This window comes from Malus sylvestris, chromosome 3, assembly GCF_916048215.2.
Source record: "Malus sylvestris chromosome 3, drMalSylv7.2, whole genome shotgun sequence".
Classification (NCBI taxonomy): domain Eukaryota; kingdom Viridiplantae; phylum Streptophyta; class Magnoliopsida; order Rosales; family Rosaceae; genus Malus; species Malus sylvestris.
The window spans coordinates 28,943,063-28,963,080 of NC_062262.1; the positions used below are offsets into that span (position 1 = coordinate 28,943,063).

At 38.3% G+C, this 20,018-nt stretch overlaps 2 protein-coding genes across 6 annotated transcripts; one reads left to right on the forward strand and one right to left on the reverse strand.

Annotated features, from left to right (window-relative positions):
• The first annotated feature begins 5,548 nt into the window (after positions 1 to 5,548).
• Positions 5,549 to 7,115, forward strand: LOC126616496 (chlorophyll a-b binding protein 13, chloroplastic). The gene is made up of 3 exons (XM_050284568.1): positions 5,549 to 5,899; positions 5,995 to 6,156; positions 6,484 to 7,115. Exons 1-3 carry the CDS (start codon positions 5,777 to 5,779, stop codon positions 6,991 to 6,993), a joined length of 795 nt encoding a protein of 264 aa, XP_050140525.1. The 5' UTR covers positions 5,549 to 5,776; the 3' UTR covers positions 6,994 to 7,115.
• Positions 7,116 to 7,610: 495 nt separating this feature from the next.
• Positions 7,611 to 18,075, reverse strand: LOC126615851 (myosin-2-like). Of its 5 annotated transcripts, none has more exons than XM_050283769.1 (23): positions 17,032 to 18,074; positions 16,561 to 16,662; positions 16,317 to 16,460; positions 16,072 to 16,222; positions 15,917 to 15,944; positions 15,586 to 15,760; positions 15,363 to 15,426; positions 15,215 to 15,228; positions 15,041 to 15,125; positions 14,217 to 14,320; positions 13,954 to 14,092; positions 13,435 to 13,553; positions 13,166 to 13,318; positions 12,995 to 13,084; positions 12,811 to 12,888; positions 12,232 to 12,390; positions 11,349 to 11,552; positions 10,875 to 11,080; positions 10,646 to 10,781; positions 10,397 to 10,526; positions 9,970 to 10,097; positions 9,164 to 9,352; positions 7,611 to 8,468 (listed from the first exon to the last, which is right to left on the reverse strand). In XM_050283769.1, the coding sequence occupies exons 1-23, from the start codon at positions 17,431 to 17,433 to the stop codon at positions 8,013 to 8,015; spliced, it is 3,456 nt and encodes a 1,151-aa protein (XP_050139726.1). In that variant the 5' UTR covers positions 17,434 to 18,074; the 3' UTR covers positions 7,611 to 8,012. The 5 variants fall into 5 exon arrangements, with proteins under 5 accessions (XP_050139726.1, XP_050139725.1, XP_050139722.1 ...); XM_050283768.1 differs by having other exon boundaries at positions 9,970 to 10,103; XM_050283765.1 differs by having other exon boundaries at positions 9,964 to 10,103.
• Positions 18,076 to 20,018: the final 1,943 nt, after the last annotated feature.

A 20,018-nucleotide genomic window follows, 5' to 3' on the forward strand; every position in this document is an offset into this window, starting at 1 on the left:
TCTTTTCGTGCAGTGAGAGAAGAGGAGATCAAACCCTTGATCAGCAACATAACTAAGCAGTGCTCCTCCTCCTCTTCGACGTCAACATCGTCAACTTTGAATTTAAGCGAAATGCTCGTGACGCTTACTAACGACGTCATATGCAGAGTGGCTCTAGGGACCAAGTAGAGTGAGCCTATGGATGATTCTCTTGTCAAGAATGAGGACCAAAAAGATGTCGTGGACATTTTGCTTTCCCTTCAGAAAGATAAATTAGCTCGTTCTCCTATTGATCGAGTTAGCATAAAGGCTATCATTTGGCAATTAACACTCCCTTAGTGCCTTATCTTTATTTTTTATTTTTTTGTAGACATGGTGTACTCTTATCTTTACATAACAAAATGTTTGAATGAATAAATTTTCACATACAATGAAATCTCTTAAGTTTGACAACCTCATTGTTGACACACTCTCTAATACAGATGGGTCTCACATACAATAGTAACGTCTGCCTCTACTCTTACATGCGTGCAATATATATATGCATGGTCAATTTTGTGTGTATAAATAGGTTTTCAATTAAACTACCAAAAAGTTTCCTTTAACTTAGAAATATAGAACAAAGAGAGGTTAATTAATAGTTGTACTTTTGAATCACGTTAGCTAGGTACTTGAAGGCCGTGATCAAGGAGTCTCCGCTTACATCCTCCAGCTCCAATACTAATGCCAAGGATGTCGTCGCAAGATGTGAAAATAAACGGTTACGACATTAAAACCAGCACACAAGTTCTGGTGAATGCATGGCAGATTGGAAGAGATCGCAAGTCGTACGACCAGCCAGAGGAGTACGGGCCAGAAAGGTTCTTGGATGGTGCCGTAGATTATAAAGGGAACTACTTCCAATTCTTCCGTTCGGCGCAGGAAGACGAGGCTGCCCAGGGATTCAGTTTGTCATCGCTATTAACGAGATTGCTTTTGCAAATTTAGTGCACAAGTTCGACTGAGGATTGCCTGATGGTGCAAGAGGGGAGGACTTAGACATGACCGAAAACATTGGTGCAGCCCTACATAGAAAGTATCCTCTTAAGGTTGTGGCTATTACATTTTCTGACTGAAGTGTATCACCGTGTGTATATTTCAGGAGAAGGAGTCTGTCTTGTAATAAAACTGCTTCAAGGACAGTGTGGTCCTATTCTGGCCGTTCAAAAATAGTTGCCCAAAAAATCAAAAGAAAAATACCGGCCCTCCCAACCATATTTCAATTGAGTACTTTGAATTTACTATCTATTATGTTCTTCTGTACCTTCTTTTTTCTTAATTCAATCAAATATCTCTTGTACCTAAGTCCAATTGGGTCAATTGGGTTGCCATGCTCTTTGTGAGCCCCATATATAGTATTTTAGAGTGTGATTAAAAGTCGATTTGGTAATGTTTAATAAATCAGTTTTTCGTTTTATAGATACAAAATTAAGTGTAAAATATATTTGGTGGACTATTTTAAAGAATAAAGTTGGAAAATGAAAACCACAACATGCAAAATTCCTGTTGATTGGAGTATGGTGTGTGGACCTAAACATGAAGGTGGGCTTGGTCTTCGTGAATTAGCTTCTTTGAACTTGACGGCTTTGCTTAGTTTTAGATGGGATGTTTTACAATCCTCTTCTTTGTAGGATTCTTTCGCTCGTTAACGTTTTCCTCTTTTGCCTTACAAAAACCAAAATATATATTTACAGTCTTTAGTGTGGCATGGTCTGAAGCGCGTTTTGCCTATTTTGAATAAAATAGTCATTGGATAATTGATGATGGGATGTCAGTTTCCTTTTGGTTCGACAAATGGTTGGATGAACCCATTATTAGCCCTTATTTATCTTCATCATTTCACCTAAGGTTCTTCCTCGGGTTTCAGATATTATTGAAGCACAATGTTGATCTTTACCAGATTACTTTATAAATTTATTCCCTTATGTGGTGCAACAAAGTTTACATCTACCTTTGCCCTTAAATGTCGAGGATGACATATTGATTTGGGAGCCCTTGCCTACAGGGAAGTTTTCTTTTTCTTCTGGTTATCAGCTTATTCGAAGTAAACATGGTGATTGTGCTTGGGCTAAGGTTATTTGGCAACATTTTATTATGCCACGACTATCTATTTTGGCTTGGCAACTTTTTCATGATAAACTTCCTACCAAGGGTGCACTTCAACGACGTGGTATTTCTTTGGCATCCATTTGTTGTTTATGTCATAATTCTGAAGAATCTACAGCTCATCTTTTCTTCGGCTGTCGGATATCTAGGTAGCTTGTTACCTTTTTGCCTCTTTCAAATTCTTTGGATTTTTTTTTTTTGGGATATCTATATGCGTAAATCTTTTTCCCAACAATTGCATAATCTTTGGATTTTTGTGGGTCTTTCTACTATTGCTGCTATTTGGAAGGCTCGAAATAAGTTTATTTGTGAGGACTGACCAATCTGTTTTCATCATCTCTGCATGTTTATCAATTATGCAATTATTCATGGTGGAAAGTTTATTCCTGGTTACTCTCAAGGTTTTAACACTCGAATCATCTCTTCGCTGGGGATCCGACCTATCTTTGGCAAGGCACCTACTATTCTTCCTGTCCTTTGGTCTCCTCCTTGGTTTCCTTGGATCAAACTTAATACAGATGGTTTATCTAAAGGAAATCCTGATCCTACTGCTTGCGAATGAGTTTTTAGGAGTTGTCATGGTTATTTTCTTGGTGGTTTCTGCTAATGGATTGGTCATTGCAACTTTTTTTTTTTGCAGAATTATCTGCAATTATTATTGGTGTAGAGTTTGCATATCAGCTGGGTTGGCATTGCCTTTGGTTGGAAAGTGATAGTTGTAGTGTTATTTATACTCTTCAATCGTCTGATTTTGATCCTCTTTGGCCTCTCTTTACGCAATGGTCTATTTGTCTGGATCGCATTCAGAAAATGACTTTTTACGCATCTCACATATATCAAGGAGGAAATTTTGTTGTGGACAATTTTGCTAACATGGGCTTGTCTTCTCCAACTTTAACTTTGCATGATTCTCCTCCGCTAACGGCTCGTGCTGCATTGTTTTTAGATTATGTTGGCTTGTCTGGTTACCGCTTCTCAAATTAATGTGCATTTTAGCATCCAGGTTTGTCTCACTTTCTTTTTTTTTTCCCTACTTTATGGTGTTGCTCAACTTGTCTTGCAGGTTTAAACCTTTAGGTTTGGTTTTAGAGGGGTTAGGTTTCATGCTCCCCTCTTTTTCTTTGTATCTTTCTTGCTTTTGTTTCTAGAAGGGTAAGGTTTATGTCCCCTCTTCTTTTTCGTGTATTGTTTTTATTATCTCTATTTTATGAGGGGTATGGTTTATGTCCCCCTGACTAGGTGTAACTTCTTTTTCGTTATCAGTGAAATATCCCTCGTACCATCAAGGTTTCCCCAAAAAATAAAAATAATAAAAATAAACACAATGTGAAAAGTAACACAAGACACTTATAAAATAAAGTTAGAGTTTTAAGAAGAAAAATCATGTATGACACCACCACCTCATCATGGTGATCACAACTGACCATCATGGCGACCTACAGTGTTCTAAATCGGCCTAGGCGGCGTTTAGCACTAGGCGCTAGGCAGTGACCAGCCACCAGGATTAACCCATAGTTGGGAGGAAAATTAGAAAAGAAGTTAGGCAGGTGTCGGGACGGCATGGGCGACACTTGGGTAGCCTAGGCAGACGGCTGGGTGACCTAGGTGGTCTAGGCGTTTCAAACTTCTTCTTTTTTCTATTTTTGAACTTGAGAAAGGAGGAATGCAAAGCAGCTATGTTCTTGGTTCCAAGTTCTAGCGAAGAAGAGAGAAAATAAGTTTTTCTCTATTCTATTCCCATCCCATGTCGAGAGATTTTTCAGTGTGCCCAGGACACAAGCATATATGTCATATGTCATTATACAAGTTGAGGGACACTTGAAAAAGAAACTTCACTCCACTTATATAATAACATATGCGTACCAGACATTGAAAAATCTCTCCCCCTACGTGACCATTTAAATTTTTTTAGATTATTGTCCAATCAAGTTCGGACGGCTAGCATCCTAATTAACCTAGGTTGAACGTATATAAAGTATTGGTGTGGCGCCCCACCTTCCTTCTATGAGTTCTAGGGTGCCACTTAGCCAAATGCTTTCGACACAGCATGTTTGACATCTTTATTTATCCTTAAGTTCACTATAAACACCTATCATTTCTGAAAAATATTTCGTAAATTAGTATAAATTGTAATCATTTGAACTTTAATCTCATGCCATCAAATTCACCAAAATACAAAAGATATATAATAATTTACTTAAATCCATTTAGGCTCCAGCCGACCGACATACTAACTCCAAGTGTTTTTTGGAACCTCGGCGACCACCACATCACTCCACCACCCCCGGACCATTAACACCTCCTTCTCTGGCACCACCTCCACCACCTCTGACACCGTCAACTCCACTACCTCTCAATCACCATTTACACGACCACCCATCCACGCTCGTTGTTGCTGCCCTTGCCGCCACTCCTTGCTACCATCATCATCGTCGACATCATCACTCCCACAACCGTTGCTCCCTCCTTCCAACTATTATCACCACGCATACCAGCACCACCATTGCAACCACAATCCCATTACCTCCCTTATCAAGCCCTTAATCTCATGGGGTCATCTTTGGCTCGCTCACAGGCCATGATCGTTAACGTTTACTAAAGAGTCCCTTGACTTGAGGGCTCTTAATGGTGCCGTTCATTGCGACTCCACAAGTCCAATAGTTAATGGGTAATGCTAGGGATGGGTAATTAACTTGATATACTGGTTTCACTCAAACCCAGCAATTAGGGTACGCCACATGTACCTCAACATGTTACCATCACGCCCAAGCCTTTTGTGTATAAAAGGACTCGGCCTCCTTTAACCATGAGAGGTAAATGTTCATCCACCAAAAAACCCAAGCTTGAGTTCCCTTCATTTTGTTAAGTTTAATTTAGACATCCAAAAGTCTTTGCCCACATTCTAACATGTCTGTTGTGGTTTCAGAGTTAACAAAATGGTTATACTCTTGTGTAGAATTCAATTTCCACGTTAAGGAAAATTAATTACTATCAGAATACTGAACATCAAATTTTAATTCCAAGTAGTGCACAAATCAAACATAGGAATGAAAGAAAATAATATATCTTAGGAGGACTTGCATGAAACAGATATATAGTTACTGTGGTATTTTGGTTCAATAATACAATATTATGTGTAATTTTTTCTTCATATTGACATTGATCACTATTACATTATTGGATCTAGACATCACGTAAAAATGAACTCATCCCATATAAATTGCTCTCCATCAAATTGAGACATCAATTCACAACCACCGTTCATTGACGCATCAGCAATGTGCCGTAGGGCCCATCCAAACACAAAACTCAACTGTGCCACACAGTGCAGATTTTCACAACAAAATAATTAAAGACTCGTGAGTTTAAGATGCGAATCATGTGATATGCCCTAGCTAGATAAAATGTGGATAGAAAGATATGAGTTGGAGATGCATGAAAATCCTTTGGAGCCTTCTCATTGGTTGATTCAAACCCTCATAATCCCCATCAATACTTCCCACTCCTGCATTCTGAACCACCCATCTGTGCATAATATTGCACACACAGCTACCCCTTCTACACACTTCCAAGCTTCAACACAATTCCACGGATTACTTCATCACAAAACAAATCAAGTCAACTGAATTAAGTTGCGAAAGCTTGGAAAGTCATGGCAGCAGCTGCTAGCTCGAGCACTCTTCTAAGAACAACCCCATTTCTTGGCCAAAGCCGAGGACCAAGCTTCAACACTCTTAAGGATGTTGTGCCAATGGGAACTGGCAAATACACCATGGTATGTATATGTATATACATTATCTGAGCAATAGTCTACACACTACACTGAATTAGTCTAAACTGCGGAATGCATTTTTTTTGTGACATATATAGGGCAATGATTTGTGGTATGGACCGGACAGAGTGAAGTATTTGGGACCCTTTTCTGCTCAGACTCCTTCGTACCTGAACGGAGAATTCCCCGGTGATTACGGATGGGACACCGCAGGGTTGTCAGCTGACCCCGAGGCCTTTGCCAAGAACAGGGCTCTTGAGGTACTTCAACACTTCAAGTACTGTTAGTTTCTCACTGCCATTAGTGTCTGGTTTGCTTGCCCACTACCCAAATATCATGTAGTTACAAACGATTAAGAATGAATGAAGCAAGAAATTAAGCACATTCAATAAAAATGCATGCTATTGCCTTCTTTCAAAATCAAAATGGGTGGAGACTGATATTTGAGTCCTAATTCACAATCAGACACCATAACCTTCTCAATATGTTACAAGATGTCGTCGTTGATATGCATAATTTGCATTCATTTGGAAGGAGAAGTACTTAAATTTTGCTAGTGACAGTACTTTAATGTTGTGCAACTTTAGGTGATCCATGGCCGGTGGGCTATGCTTGGAGCACTAGGCTGCATCACCCCAGAAGTTCTCGAGAAATGGGTGAGAGTGGACTTCAAAGAGCCAGTGTGGTTCAAAGCAGGAGCTCAAATCTTCTCCGAAGGCGGCCTCGACTATTTGGGTAACCCCAACTTAGTCCATGCTCAGAGCATCCTAGCGGTGCTTGGGTTCCAAGTCATCCTCATGGGTCTCGTTGAAGGATTCCGCATCAATGGTCTTGATGGTGTCGGAGAGGGCAACAACCTCTACCCGGGTGGGCAATACTTCGACCCTCTTGGCCTTGCCGATGACCCCGTCACCTTCGCCGAGCTCAAGGTGAAGGAAATCAAGAATGGGAGGCTAGCCATGTTCTCCATGTTTGGGTTCTTTGTCCAAGCCATTGTGACCGGGAAGGGTCCCCTAGAGAACCTCTTGGACCACCTTGACAACCCTGTAGCCAACAATGCATGGGTCTATGCCACCAAGTTTGTGCCCGGATCATAAATTAATCTGCAGTTCCTCTAATTAGTAATTGTTAATCTTGTTTGAGAGAATGTAATTGAATGGGAAATTATATGTCAATGTTAATACTCGCCATTTTAATTGATCAGATTTTTCAAATTTCACTTTGTGTATCAATTCTATAACAGTAAATCCAATCTTCTTAGTTCTTTCATTTCAGAATTACTTTGTATCTTTTTTTAATTCAAGCGATATTCTAATCTAATCTAAACAACGAGAGGGAGATATCAAACTTGAGTGCAAGGAGAGAGCAGACTGCTTGAGCCAACTCAGCTACGCCCAAGACAAAAGATGAATTACTCATCCAAACACATTCTTATCCCTTCCAATCCCCACAAAAGGGTAGGATACCGAATAGTTTCTTTCACATGTAATCGCTTCTAATCCCCTCAAAATACACAATCATTCACCTCTACCTTCAATATATATATACTTTAATTTTACCAGGTAACAAATTCAGTCCAATTGTAGGCACCAAACTCCCTCACCCAAACACATTGTTACAGAGTTGAAAATAAAACAACAATAACTGTACAAATATACATGTAATCTGCTTTTAGAAAGATAAAAAGCACATTGGAAAATCAGGTACTAATCTCTTAAAAACCAGACAATATGAACATATCACATCTTCGACAACAAGATCTACACAGTAGCAGATTACATCAATGCCAACAGATTATACACAAACTGCCTAAACTAATCAACGAAGAAATAGCGGCTGAAACCACTTAAGAAAGTCCCTAATTTTCTATTCACATGATCATCAACATTCCCACTGTCACAAAAATTTGGTAGATACACAAGTTTCTCTCCATAATACTACCCCACACCAAGATTCACCGATATGTGATGCCATATATATAAACAGAGGAGAAGCTGCTGAAGAAGGAGAGGTAGCTTGCTGAGAAAGTTACTTCCTTTCTTCGGTCATCCTCTTAGCCTCTTAGGTATCTCCTTTGTCCATCACGAGACGGTGATTGATCATCTAAAACAAGATACTACAATGCTCTTGAGCCTATCTTTCCCCACCATTTTCTCCGCCGTTTTTCCTCTTCTGAGTGCCAAATTTTGTGAAGCTTTGTCTTTGTCTCCCGTAATCTTGCCTTGTACTCTTTCTTCCAGGACTCAAACCGGTGTTTAAGTTTTCGTAAATCTTCCTCAGGATTCATATTTGCAGCTGACTGCCCAGGTTTTACCTCAACCAGAGCTTTCGCATCATCATCGAATATCTGTCTCCGCTGCTCAAATTCCTTCAACAGATTGCTGACTGCATTCGAGCTGCCATTAGCCTCACGCCCTGCTCCATTGAGGGGTGTGCTTGCACCAGGAGTTCGAGATCCCATAGATGTGGCTTCTTCAGAATCATAGCGGGCCGATGAAACAGAACCTAGTGTTACAGGTTGACCAGCAGTATTGGCAGATCCAAGACTCTTTCTGGCCGCAGCAAGACTCGTCTGCATAATAGTAAAGAGTATTAAAGCTGATACAAAGTTCAAGCTCAGTAGAAGAGCTGGCCACATACTTGATAACGAAATCCACCACATTTTTTCAAAGAAGTGGAACTAACAGCAGATTCACGTAATGGTCATGTATTTTTTTTAATTCATAATAAGGAACCATCCATTTCTTACAAAGGAGACAAAATATAAATATAAGGTGAGGATGCATGTGCATGCACATTGGTTGTGGTGAAATAAATGATGATCCCAAAAGCTTAGGACTAAGGCGGCGGTTCAACAATGATGGGGGTTCAACAACTTCATCAAGTTCAACTTAATAACGTACGTTAAAAGTTTACTTCTAAGTCAACATAAATCTTGGCTTTGGATAATCATCTCCAAGTCACTACAAACTCACTGGTCAATTTGGGTTTTCAAGGCATGCAGCAACAATACAATTTTAATTGGATCAGCATAACTATCTCTGGTTAAACTTTTTAATACAGTTTTATAGAATAAACGAAAAATGCATAATTTTATAATCCATTACTGTTTCAGATTTGAATAACAAAGTTTCAGATTGACTATGAGCATAATTTTCCCCATTTCTTCAACTCTTTTCAGGATTCGATTTTGGTTTCAAAAAAAAATCATAAAATTATGTGTGCATACTTTTTTAAAACTAAGATCAAGCATACAAGAAAACTCACCTGTAAAGACACCATCTGCTTCTGCCACACGTCCTGCATCGATTTCATCTTTGATTCATATTCTGACCATCTTGTTTCAAATTGTTGCAGTTGCTCCTGTAATTCAGCATTTTCCTCCTCCTTCCGCACCAGAGTTGCTTCAGCCTGAAGCACCCGCCTTTGAAGCTCTGCCAAATCTGATGGCAAATCCTGTTCAGGAAACATATTCCACTTTCAGTTATTCAGATCTGAAAACCTCAGACATATAAGAGAGTGCAAAAAAGTTGGCCTTTCATTTACAAAAACCTCCAAAGGGCAAAATTTACCAGAATGCACAAGTATACTGTATATCTTGCAATTTTCAGTTTTAAGTGCAAAAGCATCTGTTTCAAAGAGCAGAATTTTCACAATGTAAATTTCGAGCCTTGGAGAATTTCGTGAATACAGTGGGCGTGTATACAGTTGGGGACCTTAAAATTTCATAGCCATGGGAAATAAAAAAAAATTAACCACACCGGAAAAGACTTCTATTTAAAATTGAAACTCAAGATTAACGCTAATGCAGTGCTTTTGAAAACTCAATCTTAAACCTATCGGGCGTGTTTTTGGTTCTATTAAATAAAGTTAGATTGTTTCATGTGGTTAGGTAAAAGTAAAACTGTATCTATTGGATAAATTTTTGGGAAACTAATGAAAAGGAAGCAAGTATCAGGTAATGACTAGTCATATTTCTGTCTGGTTTCAGGCATTTAAGATCTTCATAAGGGGAAGAGGCAAAGGAAACAGGTCTAGCAAGTAAATAATTACTTTATCGGAAGTACCTTCACCTCTGACATCTTCCTGCCGGCCTTCCTTTTAGCTTTCCCATTCTCAGGATGTGACCTCTTCAAATTTTGCCGCTCATTAACAGTTTCACAAGCACCTGGTTTCCTTCCAGTATTTTCACAAAGACCATCTGCATCTTAAAAGTAATTTCCATTAATACTAAAAAGTAGTCAAAAGATATTGTTCCTCAATATACATGCATAGGACAACAAATGAAGTTTCAACCACAAATTCAAGCATGTTTGCTTAGCAACATAAAGAACAGTATGGACTGACAAACTACAACGTCCTGAAGAGATTCCAAAATTTGTATTGAACCAAGATTTTGTTTTTCAGAAGAAATATCAAATTGTACTAAAAATGCTGCTATATATGATAAAACCTGCTCAATCTCAACCAAATGAAACTTTAGAAGTTAGTAGGCATTACTTGATTGTATCTTTGCGACTCCTTCCTTAAGTTGATCAAAGTGACAACGAGCCCGGTGACCACGGAAGTATTTTTGGACACCAATTATTCCTCTCAGAACTTTCTTTCGCTTATCCTCCAATGATGCAATCTATGAACAACCAGACTCAGCAACATTAGAAAAGCCACCAGAGGATAAACTTTAAAATAAAATAAAATAAAAACAGAAACAGATGAAGAGAAAAATTCAAAACTATTAAAGGAGCTCACCTGCCCCGTTCTAAGAAACACTTTCGTATAGCCAATTTGGTACATTTCAGGGAGGACACTGAATCTTTTTAGAATAGCAATGGATAGACTTAATGGATCCTGAGGTAAATCGTCCTCCAAAAGTAGAAAACCATACCTAACCCAAAAGACACATGAGAAAAGATATCTTGGCAGTTGTGACAGCCAGTAGAAACTTAAAACCTTAAACTACGGTTCAATGTATACCAACCTTCCAGCAAATTCTTGATGTGTCATTCTAGTAGGATATCCAGATCGTGATATCCTAACAACCTCCAAAACTCCACAACACCTGAGCTGTTGTAAAACAAGGTTTACTTCATACATGCCGGGAAGCTGCTTACTGTTTGGCTTTATGCAGCTAATGAAGTGAGGTTTGCTGCTCTCCAACTGGTGCATTAGTTTAAACAATTGACCCTACAGGAATGTATCATATACAATTAAACTTTAAACGGCGAACAACAACATCAGCTATGTCCCAGCACACTGTTAAATAATTTAGAATGCGAAGTAGCTTTCTGACCAAACAAGATCATCCACCCCCATGTCACCAAAAGAAAACTATCTTCCAAACTCTTCTAACAGAGTCGTATCTTACTCAGATGAAATTCATGATTTTGGCATCTCATCTAAGGATACAAAAGTTACTCCTATATCCAGCTAAAACTTGAGCAAGCATGTGTACCTTGAACTCAATACCAGCGCTTGATTTTGAAGGGTCCAACGCATTCATCTGGCACGAATCATTTTCTGGTTTCTGGAACTGCTTAAACTCTTTGGAAGTAAACAACTGCAGAAGTCGGCAACTGCACGATGACAGGAGTTGGAAGAAAATAGAGGGCAACTTATCTCTGTTTTTGTCCAAGAATCCACTTGTGTCATATAGGACCTAATAAGATTCCATACATTAGTAAAATCAGTACACTATGAGAACCATAAGCAATTTTATAGAAATAAAGGTCATCAACCTTGCATCAATTTGTACAGGCTTACATCATGCATTGCCTAGTACGAAAGCAAAAGTTGTACAATCCTAAAACTATAGTTAAGAGATTCCAGAAGCAACCAATACATTGTCTCCTAAGCCAGTCCTTCCATATGGTCAAGGCTTAAGTTAAATAAACCCAAGCAACTAGTCATAAGGAAAACAAAAAACGTGCTAATCATGTGGTTGCAAACTTGCAATTAACAATGGCAGTTTCCTAGCATCTCTGTAGGTGTGAGTCCAAGAAACCTTGATGTGATCCCAAAAGCCAGAGTGATTCCAGAAATCTTCCAATAAGAAGAAGACAGAAATGATGCCTACCAAATACCCATAAATTCTTCCAAAAATCTCACTCTTGTACACTTCTACTACTAAATCTAGCACAATCATACTTTTTCACCACTGGTATTGTTACCTTTCCATGATTCACTTAGCTACTTTTTATGCACTACTTTCAAGGCATGCAGAAATAATGGAAAAAAAAAAAGAGTCAAATCATTGTAGTTGGCTTGTACATATATAATAGTGCAAGTGAAGTCAGCATACGACTGAACTTTGTGAACATGCTCAAACAAAAACTAACCTCTCCAGCAAGATGACAAATACTGAAACTGCTGGCTTTTTCTGCTTTGAAGCAAGAATTAGCATTCAAGTGTTGCTTAAATTTATTGGCAAGGGTCAAATCATTTGCCTTGGGGAAGTTCAATTCCTCATCCAACAAGGATAGCAGCCCAAAAGGTTTCTGCACCACAACACAGTAAAAAGTGGATTAACTCTAGAGGCAAATACTATGGTCACTTACTTTAGAAAAATACCCTTCTTACTTTGCAATGGGAAAGGGCGCCAAATGAATTTTGCAATTAAGAATCAATTAGAAAATTACAAGTGGATGGTTGAGGGGTTTTCCTCCAGTTGAGCTATTGAAGTGTTTCTTTAAAAAAAATACAAAGAGAACGGAAGACTAATACCACCAAACTCTATTAAGATATCATAAGCAGTCAATCAAGGTAAAGCAAACACGTAAAGGCCCAAACCCTAATTATCACAAATTATACAAGTTGATTTGAATGTCATATATACTATACAGTGGAGATGAATCTAATGAACTTCTGATGAAAACTTAGCAGGTCCACAATATAGAAGGCTTAAATCAATGACATACCTTCTCAAACAGATTCAAGCATTCTCGGTTGTCTTGAAAATCAACTTTAGTCCAATCAACCCCGTCCAATTCACATTCCTGAAGTAAAAGGAATAAGCAGTCACATTACACTTCACACGTTTAGTCATAGCATGTAGTTTGACACTAAGCAACCTTAATGCTACATTGCACTTGAGATGCTCACCTCCTGCTCAAGCTTAAATAAATGTCGGTTGAAATGTTGTTGCAGCCTTTCATTTGCATAATTAATGCACATCTGTTCAAAGCTGTTCTTCTGAAAAATAGCCCTTAAGATCATTACTAAATACACAAATCTTATTGCAAACATCACCAAAAGTGAAGTATATATAATTACCTGGAATGACTCAAACCCGTGAATATCAAGTATACTGATGGATCTCCCAGTACGGCATTTTCCCACTGCAAGTGACTTGTTAATTTGTTCTACAAGCCAGTCAAACAAGCTGACATAGATAAATTTTGCCAATGCATCTCTTGCATCAATTGCCTGAATATGAGAGGAAGAAAGAATAAGCTTCATCTTTAGACTTTCATTAAAAAAGTGCGTTTAAAAGCTGTCAGGCTCAAGGATGAACAGATAGATTGTTACAGAAATTAACAAACCTGTCGCAGTGTCAATCTTTTGACAATACTATCCTTGCTACCATGGATTTCGGGGGTGGATAAAGAAAGAATCAGTTCCTGAGAACTACAACCCATCAGCATGGCAGCAATGGTTACAGCTGCCCACAGGAAGAATCAAGAGAAGTTACTCATATGCTCAAGTGTAAGTCTGAAAGTAATATACATTTGACTTAACAGAACAAACACATTCTGAGACGGCAGATGGTTGTCATGGAATGAAATCAGACACTGAGGGAAACCTTTGACAACAATGAAACAAAATTTTAAAGGTCTTTTTGGACATATACATGCACAACATTCTAACACTGCTCAACAATATGACTCTGCAGTTGTAGACCTAAAAATGTCATTCCACTGATCTAGATTATGACCAAACAGAAAACTATAGTAGTTAGAACTGTCACCAAAAATTCAAGCCAGGAATGCAACGGCTTACAACCAGCATTGTATGTAAAATATCCCACAGAAAGATCACCAAGTCAATGATCTATATCTTACCTTCATCAGCTAACACTTCTACATGATTCTCATTGTCAATTGATTGAAATGATATGTTTCCCAGCCATAACACTGCAGCCAGCAATGAAAACGCGTGTTCTTGATCTTCCTTACAAACTTGAACAACATCTAGCGCTTCCTGAGGAGATGCAAAAACAATAAAACAAAGGAGAAAGTGACACTTTGGTTATAGAAGGAAGAACCGGAAAAGAAAGTGTATTAACTGCATAAATGGTGGTATAAACAGCTATTTCTTTACTTACCATGAGCATATGAAACTTCCGCGCATCATCTACACCATCAATTTCCAAGCAATCACTCTGATTAAGATACTTGTACTCACTAGCCCTTTTAAGGTTTAGCCTCTCTGCAACCAAAAACATAGAATGATTCCCTGATACTTGTACAGAAGAACCCTTGAAGGTTCTCGTTTTGTAAAATAACAGAACTCAAAAATTAAAAGGCAAATGGTTATCATAGAACTTGTATATGAACCCATTTAATAGGTTTCCTGCCACCTTTTGAAACGCAAGCATGGGTCATTACCGATAACTGATCATTGCTAATTACCATAGCAACCAGGATGTAAAAAGCAATCAGGAAGACTCAAAAGACATGAATCATTCATCCTAGGTAACAAACTGAGATGCCGCAAAAATAAGGTCTGTTACTTTATGTCTAGCTAATTTGTCTAATCACATATAACTTCTGTAGGTTAACTTCCTCTAATATTTTTTGTGGTGCTAGTGGGTCCAAACATTAGGTTACATGCCAGCTTTAGTAGATTTTTTCTTTTCTTGCTTAGAAGAGGAATTCAACCTTAAGATCTACTCTTCACCTGACCTCAACCCATGCCATCTATGATATGGCCCATAGGTCATACAGCAAGATTTCAGCAAAGTAGAGATTCCCAGGCTTATGATGTGACAATTTCCTAATCACTATAATTTAGAAATCTACGCATCCCATAAAGAAAACCAAAATTGAGAAAAGAGATTCATGGGTTTGAAGTTGCCATTTTGCCACATGCACCTATATGGTGCAACAAACAACTAGAACTGATGATTATTAAAAAAAAATTCCCTACCTTTTAGCGTTGATGGAGCACCAGCACAGAGTTGATAAAAGACATGGTACGACCTCTCACCATTTTGTAGTTGTGTCACTCTAGACTGCTCAAAGGAGATACTATAGTGTCAGATAAGGCACATTGAGACAACTAAAACTAACCGGATTATGCTCATATAGGGCAACTAATTACCTTGTCCAAAAAAACTGTACACAATCATGATAGCCGCATTGGTGTTGACATGTAAACGAGGTAGTAAAATCAAGTTAGTTACTGTGATTGAATGCTAGTCAGGTAATAGCACACCAGAAAAAGAATATATTAATTTTAAACAACTTACATGTTTGGATAGAAGCACCACATATTTTTCCTGCTGTGCTAAAATGAATGTCAAACAATTTCCCCTGAAGCAAAGTAGAAATCATGTTTAAAGTGCATATCCCTTGGACCACATTTATGGAATGAAAAATTGAGGATGGCTTTCATTGACAAAATAAAGGACGAATTCCAGGAAATAATTTTGGATAAAACTTTGAAAAGAAGAAAGAAATAAAGTAACATACGAATCGACTAGCATTGTGATTTCTGCATGTTTTTGCATTTCCAAACGCTTCTAGTATACAATTGGTCTGAAGGATTGCATTTGCATGCTCTGTGCCACAACTGCCACTACCAAGATCAGCCAAGTATTGCATTGCAACTTTTGCTGTCTCGGTTTTCCCAGCTCCACTTTCCCCACTGTAAAAAAAAATTATTGACTATTATTTGCAAACTACATTCTGATTTAAAGATGAACTTTATGATCTAGTATAGAACAACACTGCACACAAGTATTAAGCATAATCCACAAAGAAGATCCTAATATACGGGAAACCAATTTGAAGAGGTTCTAACCTTATGATTATGGACTGATTTACATCATCTGCAAAATAAAAGTTCCACGCAAAAAATGGGTAAAAATGAGTTATAGAACAAGTTAAACAATGCCACCATAAGAAGAAAACATTCAGCTCAAAGGAAAATATAGAAATAAAATAGGTGTCATGCACCTGCCATCATCTCATCATAAGCAGCGTCTGCCACAGCATAAACATGAGGTTTGTCTGTTAGTTTCCGCCTATAAGTTGTGACAAAATCTTCTCCATAAATTTGAACATCTTTGAAAGGATTGATTGCAATCAAAACTGGCCCAGCTTTGCTCTACAGAAGAAAATCACAAGACATGTAAAAGGAGAGGAGAAGAAGACATTAATCTGAAACAAAAGCATCAGCAACAGGAACATGTGATACTTACATAAATCATATCCTGGGAATATCTACATTGAAGATTGTAAAGTACAGAAGGCTCATTCAAATAACTAAGCTGGATAAGATCATCCACACCTTCGAGAACATTTGGGTTTGCAGGTAAAAGATCAACTCTGCAAACTTTGATTACCTACAGTAACAGCACAAGGGCATATAAACAGCCCATCAACATAAGTGCCTTCGGTTGTTAAAATGGGATTTGGGATGAGGCCAACAATTGATGAACTTACATTTCCACTAGAGACTGAAACAAGTGCGGCGTCCCCTGAAGTTGACTGTATCGTTCCTAACTCCCACAGCCCACCAGGTAGCCGACACCAAACATGAAGTTTCTGAAACCAAATACTATCAACATCAACTCATGTTTTACAAATAAACTCCTAAGCTCAAGGAACAAAGATTCAAAATTTACAAGATGATATCGTACAAAAATCGTTGTTTTCTTATGGATCTAAGACAATTTAACAGAATAGGTGCTCATCATAACCAAAATCCAAATTCCACCAAATCATCGCAATCATATAAATGCATGTTCTATCACATATTACCCGAGATTTATCTTATGAACTAATGTTCTTGGATCACCATACTCCAAATAACATTGAAAGTTCAGTTAAGACAACAAAGCAATGCGGAACTGTAAAAAACAAAAATAAAAACAAAAAGAGATCAGTGAACGAACTGTCACCCCCTTAAATTACCTTCTTGATGAAATAACCAATGTTGTCATCGCAATCCGACTTTGCAATCTTCTGCTCCGGCTTCATTCGACAGTCCTTCAGTGACCTGCCGTATGGCGACTCAACATTTTGATCATTCTCCGTCTTCTTCACGCCAAAATTACTTGTCTTGAACCCCAAGTCCCCGTCTTTTCTCTTGTTCATACTAGGCAAACACTCCAGTGAGCGCTCTGCGCCTTCGACCCTGAAGTTGTTGGGCAAAGAGCGGCGGGCTGATGGCAGCCGAGCCCTGGAAGGCGGCCGAGCTGGCAAAGCCGGCGGCAACTCCTTCGGCTTTTCGCCCTCATCTCTCCGCCGAAGCGAATCCAGCATTTCCTCCAATGAGCTCCTCGCTATCATCGACGGTGATGCGGAAACCATCATTTTCACAACCACAAGCTACAAATTCAGTCTACGCAGACCTCCCCAACCCCCAAATTCACACCTCAAATTGTCAATTCAAACCTTCAGACTTGGACTCCGACCCATTTCAAACCCAGCATTGAAAAAGAAAAAAAAAAAAGAACCCACAAAACCCTAAGATCCAAGTGTCCAGAATCAGCGACCCAATTCTTCAAATTCTCTCATCAGACTGAAACCCAAAAACCCGAAAACGAAAGCTTGAATTGGGGATTGGAGGAAATGGAAATGGAAATGGAAATGTGCAATCTTTTTCTTGTTAGGAACTCCCAAAACTGGGCTGGCTAAATCGAGGGGTTTACGTTATGGGGATTTTGATTGATACTGAAAGCGTAAGTTACGAGGTTTAGAGAGAGAGAGAGAGAGAGAGAGAGAGAGAGAGAGAGAGGGGAGGGAGGGAGGAGGAGGAGGACTAGAAGGAAAGGGGAGGTTGAGTTTGTTGAGGGAACAAACCTCTTTTCTAGAGAGAGAGAGAGAGAGAGGGTGGGAGGAGGAAGACGAAGAAGAAGAATGGAAGAAAGAAAAAGAAAAAGGAAAAGCTGTTGGTTTATGAAAACGGACGAAGCTCTGTTTCTGTTTTTGAAAATAAAAGAATAAATTGGAAACCAACTTTTGGGTTGGAGCGTAGGAAGAAGATTAATATATAAAATAATAAATAAATAAATAAAAATAATACAAAAAACAAGTAAAATTAAAGATTAATACATGTTTGTTTGTTTTGCTTTAAAGCATTGTTTTGTTTGTTATTTTTCTTTGGTTTGAATTTTAAATTTTTTTCTGTCTTCCAGTTGAGAGAGCCGTTTGGAATTCGGATCCCATAAGGATAATAAAATAATATTAGAATTTTGGTATTTAAAAGATGCAAATTTTGAATAAAATGGGACCTACTCTCACCTAAAGGTGTGACAAGCTACTGTGGTAGTTGTTAGTTAATTGGGATTTTGGATTAGGATTGGCATGCAGATTTTGATGAAATTACAATAATATTATCATTCTATTTTTGGCTATTTTTAGGTTGGTCATTTTCGATTTGTTACCCAAAAAAAAGATTATTTTTGTTTTGTTGGATAGGTTTTGATGTATTTCTATTTACGTACAATTTGATAATCACACCCAACAAACTTGAAAATGTCAATTTTGCCATTATTAATCTAAATTTCTAATTTAAATACATCATTCGTTACCTTAAAGGTACTATGAATTTGGGTTTAATCTATTCCTACTCATTCTCGAGTGGAGCCGCGGCCCCCTCAGTCCTTGATTCAATTCTTTCCTTGTTGGTTATACTAACACATGTTATTTATTTGACTCGCACAAAGCATGTTCTTAAATGAGTTATGTCAATACACTTGAAGACACTGCAATATCTTGAAGGCCAACCAAATAGACCTTAGTTGCTACTTCTTCAAACCATTTTGAGATGCTCGACCTTCATGAAGCTACGTGAATACTTTTGCTAAGAGCCATTTTTTAGCATATTTGAAACACTTGCGAACTTTTTTTCGTCATCGATGTCTCTACAATGATTTATGAAGACAATGACGCTTGTATCCACCATACCAAGAAATGATACATCAAATGATATAAGATCAAGCACATTGCACCAAAGTTTTCTGTTTCGCATCAATAGTAAGAACATCAGAGAATTGAAGTCAAGCAGATCCTGTCTCAGGACAACCCTCCTAATTTCTTTACAAAGTCACTGCTAAAGTCCACCTTTCATAAATTTGTTCAAGGAATTGGTATGTGTAAATTGTCTAAGTTACAATGTTTATAGTTCCTATTTAGAGTTTTTTTTCAAATTCAATGAGAGTATCCTGAAGTATACTTATTTAACCTTAATGTACTCTTTTTCCCTACAATCAGGATCATTTTGTCTCATCGAGATTTTGTTGCGTGGCAAGGTTTTGACGAGGCACCCAACCCGAGTTGGTCATACCCTTGTGTGCGTCCTACTTGTGTTCTAAAGGTGTTTTGAGTGTTGACATATTGCATTAACTCACTTTCTCTTTAGACTTTGAGTTTTGTCTCACCTTAGATTTTACCATAGCTAGGTTTTGTGATACTTACTTCCTATATGCATTTCCTATTGCAACTTGCGTTTACTCATTGTGCCAACTAGACAATACGACTTCATCAACTATTTCTTCATCATCCATGAAGTTCTGATACGCCAATTACTTGAGTATTTATATACTTAAGGTGTCACATCACAGTCCGCATAGTAAGATATTGTCCAATTTAGGCTACACCCTCACGGTTTTGTTCTTAGGCTTCCACCCAAAATGCGTCTCACTATAGGGGGGTGAGCATGTACATATAAGCCACATCACATCCTTTCCCCTAGGCAATGTGGGATCTTACAATCCACCCCCCTTAGGGGCCCGACGTCCACGTCAGCACACTTCTGGCAAGGGAGTGGCCCTAATACCAAATTGTCATATCCCGGTCCGCATAGTAAGATATTGTCCGCTTTGGGCCACGCCCTCACGATTTTGTTCTTGGGCTCTCACCCAAAACGTGTATCACTATAGGAAGGTGAACATGTA